Raw genomic sequence first — 11,964 nt, forward strand, 5'->3', positions numbered from 1 at the left:
CTAGATCTGGGATACCTTCTCCAGGTCCTCCATGACCAGGTCTTGTTCTTTGATTTGACACCTACCAGGCAAGCAGCCCCGTTCTTGACATAAGCACTTCCCATTGCCCATCGATTCTGATCTGTCTGCTAAGCCTGATCCATTGAGGGCCGGGGGTTCCACATTGGCCGGGAGCACGGCGTTCCCACGGATACGGTGGGAATATGATTTCTGCCGCTCAGTATCTGAAGAGCAAAGCTGAAATTTGAATGCAGCCTGAAAGCCCCTGCGAAAGTTCTCATTGAAGAACCCGTAGATGATGGGGTTGACGCTGCTGTTGAAGAAGGCCAACCAGTGAGCTAAAGGGTAGACGTATATGTTGATGACACGGTACTGGAACTCTGTCAGGCTGGCGTAGTCGCTGAGCATCATCAGAGTCCACAGAGGAAGCCATGACAAGATGAAGAGCAAAGCCACGATTAGCAGCATCATAATGACCCTCTTCTTCTTCCGAGAGATTGTGTGACGTCTCTCCGTGTTTGGTTTCGTACTGTCGTTTCTGAGGCCACTTTCGGTTACATTTCCGCTGCCCCTCGATGCGGGCATGCTGGTCTTGAAGAGGGTGAGGCCGATGCGAGCGTACATGATGACGATGAGGCTGAGGGGAGCCAGGTAGATGTTGGCGAAGAGGACCGTCGTGTAGATTTTACGCATCTCCTGGTTGGGCCAGTTTTCCCGGCACCAGTAGAAGGGGCGCGTTTCATTGTTGTAGCCCAGGACGATGCGGACCCGCTGCTCCTTGGTGACCTGGAGCATCACCCCAGAGGGACACATGATGGACACAGCCAGGACCCATATGATGACAATGATAAGCTTTGATGTGGCGATGGTCAGCTTCTGTTTAAAGGGGTAAACGATGCAGCGGAACCTATTGACAACAGAGGAGAGTCATAAAATATATACAGTATATATACGAAAATGCCATTTACACTTTATAGGTACATATGTGGAAATGGCACAAAATAACTTTAAAGATACATTTGATTATTTCTTTACATTTCTTTACATTATTCTCATAGTGAAATAGAAGATTTACATGCACCTTGACTTTACTATATGCTTCTCTTATAGATAGCTGACTATTACCTGTATTACCTTCCACATCAATGCAGCACACACACCATCCACTTCACAGTTCACTCTTAAATATAAATCGTATGTTGTTTGTGTGCGTTATGCCACGTTTAGTTCAAAGGCAGTAAGCGTGAGCGAATAACTTCACCTGTCAACAGCTATTGCCACGAGAGTGAATACAGATGCTGACACAGATATCCCCTGAACCATTCCACTGAGCTTACACACGACACTGCCAAATGGCCACCCTGCAGAAAAGAAGAGAAAAAAAGCTGTTAAAATGATAGGAGGGTTAAACAAATGGAAAGGAAAAGGTGTGAATAATTCAAATGCTAAACACAGCAAAACTCAGAGGCTTATGACTTCAATAGACTGAGGTTTAGGACCTTTGGGCGCTCTAGGATTGATTGATAGGGACACATTGGATTATAAGATTTTTCGCCCAGAAGAGGCTCAGAATGGTAGAAATCAGGTCACCGCTTTGCTTTAAAATGAAGCGAATGATTCCCAGGGAGTTGATGTATTGAAGCCTGGCATGCAGTGCAGTGATGAATGCCTCTCACCTGTTATGATGTTGTCCACCAGAGTGGTTGGCATGCAAAAGATGCCCACCAGCAGGTCACTAATTGCAAGGTTGAGAATGAAAAGATTGGTGACGGTGCGCATGTTCTTGCTCCGGAGCACAATGAAACACACCACGCTGTTGCCCACCATGCACACGAGGAAGATGAGCAAATAGGAGGCGGTGAAGACTGCAGCCACAGAGGGCTCGTGGAGGTAGAAATCCACATATGTCACATTCTGCTGGGTGAAGGAGCTTTCCTGACGTCTGGAGGAATTGAGAGAGCCGAGGCTCTGGAGCGTGCTGTTGAAGTCTGGACTCTGAGTCATGGTGACTTCTGTGTCAGGGACAGAAAAGATAATAGAGATGAATGGATGGATGTGCTCTGGTTTAAACACGGACCAACCGGGTTAGATATTGAAATACTCCTCTCACAAAAATCAATCAATTACTCGTCAGAACACCATTACGGACCTCTAGTATGAGTGAAAGAGGGAATCAATTGGTAATTCTGTTCAACAACGAGAGCTTTCCGGAAAATCAATACTCCTAACTCTTTCCCTTTGTCAGGATTGGGTCTGGTTGATTCGGTCAAGTGCAGGCTTCCTCACAAACTCTGATAACAACTCGCAGACCAAAATCACCAATCTTATTCTACAGCATCCTGGAAGTCCCCTTGATAGTTTTCGTATTGGCTGCACAAATCAGAATGGGAATCACGGCACGGACATATTTCTCTTTTAAACTTAAAGGTTAGAGTCGTGCCCTGCAGAAAGAAAATTACTTTGATGGAGGAGATTGATGGGTTTTTTGTTTTTTAAAGCTTACCAGTACAAGGTCATTTATCTATTAATAGTTGATGAATGTTATGTAGCACTGCTAATTAGATATTTAATTAATAATAGTCCAGGATATCATGCATTTTAATTATCCGCCATTCACACTTAATCACACCGTCCGAGAGCATCTGATAACATGTCATAGATTAGAATGAAATTATCCTCATATATGATCTAAAGCAGGATTACTGGTCTTTTTGAAGAAGAAAGAAACACTTTTTTTATCATTATACAGTCCAACCATTCATCCCCTCTGAATGAATGGTTGGACTGTATAATGACTAAATGACTGCACCACTGATTATCAATCATCTGTAATCAGAATTTCTTTCATTTCTGAACAAATGAAAAGGTCATATATAGTTAGAGTAAAAGCTAATGTTCATATTATACTGTAGCTGCCAATCTGCCTATACATTCATACATGTTCCTATAAATCTTGCTCCTCCACTTTGTCTAATATTCTTTCACTCATCATTAATTAAATCTTTTATTTCCAGGTCTAATGAAACACAAACTTGGGGACAAATCTAAATGGAATTCCATCCTCAGGAGGAGAGAGGGGATCACGTTTTAATCAAGCACTTTGTATTAGACGATATATTTAAATTGAAGTTACATATTTTTCTTCCAATAGTCAAAATATCCCATCACTCTATTTCTACTTAAAATGCTTTAAAAACTTCTGTTCAGACATTTTTCAGCAAATTCTTATTCAATCTGACCTCCAATACTACTACATTTACAGTATTTATAGTCTTTTCATGTATAATTTGCAAATGTGATGGGAAGAAAAGTGACAATAAAAAAGCTGAATTAAAAATCTGAATTGTTCGAAATTGGTCTTTCTTACCTTGTAAAATATATTATTACAGTCTCTAGCAGAATTCCCTTCTGTGTCCCTTTCAGATGCTATACGTCCATTTGATTCCCGTTTCCCAGAGCAAAGCTGCACACTCTCCTCCCTCTGTGAAACCCTGTGGTGCTCAGTGTGTCTGCCAGACAGAGACCTTCGTACGGCTTGTAGATAAGACGGAGATGAGATTCAAAGGGGGAGATGAGCTGGGCGGTGCGAGTGCCGGGAGCTACACACACACACACACACACACACACACACACACACACACATACACACACACACACACAAGCTGCATGAACTGGATACAGCCCCAGTAGTGTTTCATTTGTAGCTGTCACATTGTGCACTGCCTCCACACCAATCAAGAGCAATGTTTGGAGTGAGATATAAAATATATACGTTCATCAGAATAGATTTTAAAATGATGACTGCGCAGTTAGTCATCATCAGAATTTCAGTCCTCCTATATGTGTTCATCAGTGTTCTAGTTTTAAAGTGATGACGATGAGGATGATGATCAATTTATCTGCATTGACACGCCTAACTGCTGATTGGTCAGGATTTGCACGAGTGAAATGCACAGTGGCACAATTGACTAATCCGGTATCTCATTTACAGAACATTGTGTTAAGAGTTTGTATGGATGTATTAACGAGTACACACGGCCCCTACAGTTCCATTTGGTTCCAAAGAAATCCTATAAATCCTGAAACGTATTGAGCAAAAGTCAGTGTAACTATTGAAGACCTGAAAAAATGCTTTGCTGCAAACCAAAGTCATGATTGAGTCAGTATATTTGAAAGGATTCACAGTAGAAATAAAGAAAGGTCTCCATCAAAAAGCAATGCAGTAGACTGAAAGCTAAAGTGAAAAAAGTTGCCTTTTCGATAAATGAATCAAAAAAGTGATGTAACACGGTGAGAGAGGTGCGTGTTTAGGCCACGTGAGGCAACTCTGTCTTCATTGCTGCAGTAAGTGCTTCACACTTAGCTGACCTCCATTATATTTCGTCCACCCTCATTTACATACATAAGAGCCACGGTATATTAACAACACTTCTGGCTCTACTACAGCATGGGATTTATGCAAAGATCCATTGTATTGCATCGCACCAATTGTGAGATCTCGCATCCGAGTGCACACACACACACATAAACACACACACACACAAACACACAAGAAGATGTTGCATGACTTCTATAGAGAGTTATCGAGCGAGACGAAGAAGCGTACGATCGAAAATGTGGCAATTGGAGAGGTGCTAGGTGAGAAGGAGCTGTGTGAGGAGGAACTTAGTAGGGTGTGGACCAAATAGCAGGAGGAGGGGTGGGGGAGATCCATAAATACAAATGGATGCCTGACACGTGAGGTGATCTTAACAGGAACAGGAAGATGTGAGAAACTTCATTACATGTTTACAGTAAAGTACACCCTCGTGTTTTTGCAGCACTCTTGTTGTAAAGTAAGGTGTGTGTGTGTGTTTGTTTCCAATGTGGTTTATTAACACTTGAACCACACTTGTGATCTCTCCAGAGCAAACATCCTGTCAAACCAGTGCTGCTTGTCACATTAAACGTGAGAAAAGTACAAGTCAAGTTAGCTACAGTCTGCAAGTGGGTAAAGCTCTCAGTTTGGGATGACATCGCTTACTAATATCGTAATCAATCCCCCAAATGTAACATTCCGACTAATACCTTTTTTTATTTGGATTTGAAACTGTAGATGCCATCGTGCCTCGGAGGTAAAGGTTAACGCAAATGTATCCTGACCGTTGCGTTCCGACTCTTTCTGTTCTGTGTGGGCAAGGTTTGCTTATGCAGCAAATGTAGGACACAGGACAAACATTTCATTACATGCATCAGTGGATTTATTGCTTTATTATTAGATGATTCCAACATCACAGAGCCCAACCATCTTTTTTGTTGTGATGATGAAGGATAATGTTTATGAGACTGTTTTGGTTTGATTTCGGACACAAGGGATCAAAATATATGGAATAGAATAACCTGTCCGGAAAGAATAAGCCTTTTAGTGTTCGGTGTTCTCACCTCACTGATTCCAGCTTTTATTACAAATAAAACAATCAGTGCCTTAATGTGTTACGGCAAATTGAGCGAGATGGTTTTACAGTTTTACTCATTACAGCTCATTTTCTTTCAGCACAAACACAATCCAATCGCACAAAGGTTTCATTTTTCACGTCTGATCAGGGTTCTTTTTGCTCCTTTGAGAACATAACAGGTGTCTGCTGCAACACACACACACACAACATGTAGAACAGGTGTCTGCTGCAACCCACACAACATGTAGAACAGGTGTCTGCTGCAACCCACACAACATGTAGAACAGGTGTCTGCTGCAACAGACACACACACAAGCATACAATCATGCATGCAATCAAATAAAAAGTAAGTAAAAGTGATTTTTACAGCACCTCAAACAAATATAACCGTATCCAAAGTAAAACTAGACAAAACTTTGTTCATTAGAATTCCATCATTGCAACAGTTGCCTTGACACACACACACACACACAGCTGCAGTCCACTGTGAGGCTAATGGGACGCTGTGCACTGATCACAGACTGGGGATTTCAATTACCAGCTGAATCACGAACCTCAGCAGAAGGATTTGCTCTCAGGAGGAAGATAACCGAATGGTGCAAAGGGAAGAAGTTCAGCTGCAGTGTACAGAAACAAAAACCTAAACTAAATGGATCTGTGGCTAAAGGAACTGACAGACAAGCATAGTAGCGATAAAAGATTTCAACAAGGTCAGTTTCAAAATGATTCAGCTATGCACAATTGTAGAAAGGTTAAATTAGACAAGACATTTCTGTTGCGTTATTCCCAGTGTGCTGCTCTGACTACCAGGCCTGTGTCCCTCTGCAGAATTAATTAAAATCCTCGGTCAGGTCCCTTTGACACAGCGAAGCTCTTGGGTTTGTTGAAGGTCTTTTTTACATCTAATTTCTCTTAGTGCGCCGTCCCAAGGCGAGTTCAAATCAAGGGACTGAGGCGAGACAGACTCATGGTTTTCATCGTGTTCATGCCCATCACACCTCGGAGAACTTTTGTGCGTTTGGAATAATGGGAAAAGAAAAAAAGACCCTGATTGCATTTCAACACTCCAATACGATTCCAAGGTGTTTACCCTGCCAGCTGTGCCGTCTTCCCATGCAGACGGAAATGTTTGCTGCCATCTGTGATTATGTTGCTATTCAAGCTTTTTGTCGACTGTGTTTGCTGGATTTAAATCACCGGTCAAAAACTAACTGCGTGGCTGTTTTGTCTGGGTAAGGGGTGCGGCACTAACTTGTGCACTGACCTGGACAATACAAATTCAATGACTCATTTACCTCGTGTGATTTCGTGAGCTGTGTGCGCCTGCGTGGGACATAGGGAAATGAATTTGGAAAACATCAAGTGCAGGGATGTTGGAGTAGAGACTGTTTGTTTTGTTTGGAATGTGCAAAATGAGCAAAATCTGTTATCAAAGCTGGAATAGTCCATTAAAAGATCGATTTCCCATTTCCCATTTCCTCTTTCCTCTCTTCCCTCTAATCTCAAGGCTACAGGTCACTTACAATTGCTTTGCAGTGTTCTTATTCTTCCTTGGTTCACTGCTTTCACTGCTTTCATCTGCTTTTGTAATAATTGTGTCTCCCTCAGGGAAAGACGCATCGATGAACTACATGTTGAGCATTGAGCCAGCAGCCCTGATTGATGCCAGACACCTATTTCACCTTTACAGAGAGGATTTGTCATCTGTATTATTCTGAAGCATTGTTACAATGTGTTGTAAATGGCTGGGAGGATCCATCTGTACAGAATAGATGAATCAATAAAGCACATAATATGATTTAATGACGTCTCTGTAGAATTGTTATGCTTTGCACCACTGCATAATCCGTGAATGAATCAAAGTGGAATCACGACACGTCACATTTTTGAGTTGACGTTTCAAAGGCGAAGCATCAATGAATTCTGCCTTTCTGCTGTTTCTGCTGCTGCAATCTACGTACATACTTAAAAGGCGCTGGATGCGAAATGTGAATCATTTGAAAACCTGGATGATGTGAAAACTCTCTGGTAAAAAAAAACAACAGCAAAAAAAACGCTCTCAGCAGTTTTATGGCCAGTTTTAAGGAAATAAGGGAAGAGAGCATCCTCCTACTGGTCATAAAGATGTGCATTAGCCTTTCAGTGGCCTCCGCAGGGAACAATTACCTGACCTCTTTCATAATTCTAGAAGGTGAGATGCTGCAATTTTGTACTTTTGTAATTTTGTATTTTCATTTACTGTATTCCTGTGGACCTTAAAGTCTGAGACCATTCTTCAGGTTATTTAATCACATCTGTGGTGCCTTTATGGGACTCAACACGTCAGTGCCTGACAGACTTTACTGCATCTCACTTACGTCATGCACGATACAAGCATGGCGTAAGGCTCTCTGCTGACGGTGCTGAATGAAAGAATGAACGAATGAATGAACAGTTTGGCGTTGTTGTTTCATTGTATAAGCAGCAAAAACAAACTATTTTCAAGTAATCCACCTTATGAATCTCTCCCATTCAAAAAACACGTGCCTCCGTCTGCTTGCTTTGAATTCAGTATCATTCATTCATGTATCACATCCATGAATCCTGTTTTAATGGGACGTGCAAAAAAGGAAAGAAAGATGCCTTCAAAAATATTGCTGCATTCCAAATCTGTTCAAATACAGTTTTGTTGGATGTGTAGGATCCCTCCGGCTGCATGAGAAGCGTTACTCTCGGGACTTAGTGAGAGCGTGCTGGGTTATGAACCGTCGACGCATGGACTTGTAAAGCCCTTTGAGCCACTGTATGTGACATTGCGTCATGAATAAAAGAACTTCAGTTGACCTTCTCGGAGAGAAAATGTGAAACACGAAATATGATGTCATGAGTGTCTTTAACAAACATAATGCTGTGAATATCTGCAGTGCAGTTGGATTTTGAGACAAGGGTACTTCTATAAGTGCATCAGAAAAGGAATTGCAATTAGATTCTGCCTCAAGAAACCGGGATTGCTTCACTCCCAGTTTATATATAGAGCAATAATTACAGATTACTATCTACCTCCTCATTAAATTGTCAGAGAAAAAATGTCCAACCCTCTTTTTTTGCTTCCTGTACTGCCTTTTTATTTTACTGTTTTTTCACCTTTTCACAGTGTTTTGCTTTTATTTTCATACAACAAAGTCCGCCCACTGAACCCAAACCTGAATCCAACATAAACAGTACCTAAGAACATTCACACTAGTATTCTAGTACTGTAAGAGTTCATTTGAATAATAGAATAATCATTCAGTGGCTCAATGAAGATAAATGTTTTATTTCTTTTTGGGGGCATTTAAACAGCAGTAATTATGCTGTATTAGAAGTCTAAAAAACAACATAAACCCTCAAACTTGGATCAACTACACACAGGTGCAGCTCAATGAATTAGAATATGGTGGAAAAAGTTCATTTATTTCAGTAATTCAATTCAAAAAAGTGAAACTCTCATATATTATAGATTCATTACACACAAAGTGAAATATGTCAAGCCTTTATTTGTTTTAACTTTGATGATTATGGCTTACAGCTCATGAAAACCCCAAAGTCAGTATCTAAAAAAAATGGTAATATTGTGAAAAAGTTCAATATTGTAGCCTCAGGGTGTCTCACTCTAATCAGCTCATTAACTCAAATCACCTGCTGAGGTTTCCTGAGCCTTTAATTGTCTCTCAGTCTGGTTCGGTCGGCGACATAATCATGGGGAAGCCGGGGTCAGCCCTATGTTCCCTCAGCCCAATGGTCCCACAGCCCTATGTTCCCTCATTTCTAAGAGATTTTTTTCAAAATTAGGCCCCATGTTCCCTCAGCCCTATGTTCCCTCATTTCTAATAAGGCCCTATGTTCCCTCAGCCCTATGTTCCCTCATTTCTAAGATTTTTTTCAAAATTAGGCCCTATGTTCCCTCTGCCCTATGTTCCCTCATTTCTAATAAGGGTTAGGGTTAGGGTTATCTAATCTTAAAAATGAGGGAACATAGGGCCTAATTTTGAAAAAGATCTTAGAAATGAGGGAACATAGGGCTGAGGGAACATAGGGCCTAATTTTGAAAAAATCTTAGAAATGAGGGTACATAGGGCTGAGGGAACATAGGGCTGTGGGAACATAGGGCTGAGGGAACATAGGGCTGAGGGAACATAGGGCTGGGGAAACATAGGGCTGAGGGAACATAGGCATGCTCCCGGGAAGACGACCAGATTCTAATTTATTGAGCTGCACCTGTATGTGTATAATATTAGCACTCAACTTTATTTATCAATGTATTTTATATTGCAGTATCAAAACTATTACTTGAGCAAAGGATTTGAGTATTTGTTACACAACTTGTATTTAAACGTACATAGGGACGACTAACCAGCTGTGTCCCTGTGCAGCCATAGATGAGGTTCTTTTAATGTTATGGTTTCTATTTAAATGCAAACCAACCATAATGTATGCATTGAGCCACAAATATAAATTGGCTATATTAACTGTGACACTGCAAAAACCAAATCAATTACCGCCCCAGCTGTGGTTCATGAATCCGTCTTTGAAAAAGCTGACGGCGTGATCTTTCTGCCTATAGAGCCCACAGGGAGCAGACACTAATGGTTTGTCTCAGCTGAGCGGAGACGACCGCACGTTCTCATAAGGCTCGGAGACCTTGTGATGGGAGAGACGTGTGTTTTGTGTGATTGTGTGTGATTTTGTGTGTTTAGTGCCCAGGTTGCTGTCATCTCATGGAATTAAGCAGATAAACTGGATGAAGTGACTGAATGATTTGTTGTTTCATCTGTACAGTCTTCAAAACAGTAATTCCAAGGTTTGTCCTATAATCTGACAGGAATCGACTCTATTTCTACTGGCAATGTACATTTGTTTGATGAAATTCATGCAAGTTCATCTTACCACTCACTAAAAACTCTTCTTTCTGCCCTGTTTATCACATTGTGAAATGTCTGGAGTTATTTCTAAAGAGAATCGTAAAGCTCCACAGTAACTGCACACCACTGAATGATATTAATATTAATGATTTTATTTATTTAAAGCTTTTAAACCAAAGGATTCTCTTCCACGGAATTAGTTCATGTTTGTGACTGAGCGCCTGCATAACATTTATGAATGCCTTCGGGTGTGTGTGTGTGTGTCACTACTGCCCCCTTGAGTCCATATGTAACATAGTTTGGGATTTGTTATGACATAATCTGACATAATAGGTAAATAAATAATAGGTAAACGCGGCCTGTTGCTTTCGCTGTATTTAATTTAGTGGATTATACTCGAAGCAGGTCTTTGATTTGGGATTGATGATTGATGAATGCTTGAATTCCCATCCCGACTTTGTACTTGATCCATGTTGAATGAACATTGAGTAGCAGATCCTGACCAAAAGTAAGTAGAGAGACACACGCACACAGAAGAGAGAGAGAGAGAGAGAGAGAGAGAGAGAGAGAGAGAGAGTTGCTAAACATCTCATAACAAAACCATGTGCATTAAAGTCATATATCAGCAATTTCACAAAATTTAACGATTTTCAGGAAAACGTTATCATTTTTTGTAAATTGGAGCATTTGGCAATAATTTTACAGGCTACAGAAGAGCCTTAAATGATAATTGGACTCAAAGCGCTTTACAACGACCTCACCTTCACCCTTCCATACACTGATGACAGGGGCAACACCATGCAGGGAGCCAAGAGCTACTCCAGGGTGGGCGTGGGACCAGAAGAGGAGCGATGTGAATAAGAACCGCGGGCGCCGGGAACGTGCCGGTGGCCGGAAATACTCTAAAGGCAACAACGTGTTGTCCGTGATTTTCACCGGCAAGCGTGCCGGCAACGGACGTTTCCGGCGCCCGCCAGCGCAAAACTGGTTCCGGGTTCCAGGTAGGGTGACCATTTCTATAACACCAAAAAGGAGGACATTATGCGGCATATCAATAAATTACCATGGTGTACATAGGACTCTGGTATACTCTCATTTACAATACAATTTTGTGTGGTTTGAAGATGTTTGTGTAGCTGAATAGGAAACAATATTAATGAAAAGTCAAAAAGTTTGTTCAGAGTATTTGAATTTATTCAATACATTGTGGTGTTCAAAAACTGACCACTGAGATGAATCTTTTGTGCCACAAAGCATAACGTGTGTACCCAAATGTAAAAAACAAATAACAGGTAACATATATAATAATAAAAAAAATACTTTTTTGAAAAGCATAAATAACCTTTTATGTTAACAACAAAAGAGATTGTAAAGAAAACAACATTTACATTCAACTGCTCAAAAAGTATAGCATTTCTAAAGTGTAATACTTATGATCTATAAAAGGGGGGCGCGAAAAAGTTTGAGAACCACTGCTCTAAATGAAGTTCGAATTTTAGTTTGATGGATATTTTCAGTGATTGCTATTCAATAGTAACTTCAGGGTGTCTCCTCGCCCTTGCACAATCTCACACCATAAAAACAAGATCCCCAAGAGCACTTGTGATGTCTTACACTGATGTCCCCTGCTTTCATCCCAGAGGTGTTGG

At 40.9% G+C, this 11,964-nt stretch overlaps 1 protein-coding gene across 1 annotated transcript; it reads right to left on the reverse strand.

Moving 5' to 3' along the window:
* Window positions 1-2,004, reverse strand: LOC143011287 (neuropeptide FF receptor 2-like). The gene is made up of 3 exons (XM_076164105.1): window positions 1,677-2,004; window positions 1,262-1,361; window positions 1-907 (listed from the first exon to the last, which is right to left on the reverse strand). The coding sequence occupies exons 1-3, from the start codon at window positions 2,002-2,004 to the stop codon at window positions 1-3; spliced, it is 1,335 nt and encodes a 444-aa protein (XP_076020220.1).
* Between the last annotated feature and the right edge of the window lie 9,960 nt (window positions 2,005-11,964).

Source organism: Genypterus blacodes, unplaced genomic scaffold, assembly GCF_046128005.1.
Source record: "Genypterus blacodes isolate CSIRO-AG114 ecotype Tasmania unplaced genomic scaffold, CSIRO-AGI_Gbla_v1 ptg000133l_1, whole genome shotgun sequence".
Classification (NCBI taxonomy): Eukaryota; Metazoa; Chordata; class Actinopteri; order Ophidiiformes; family Ophidiidae; genus Genypterus; species Genypterus blacodes.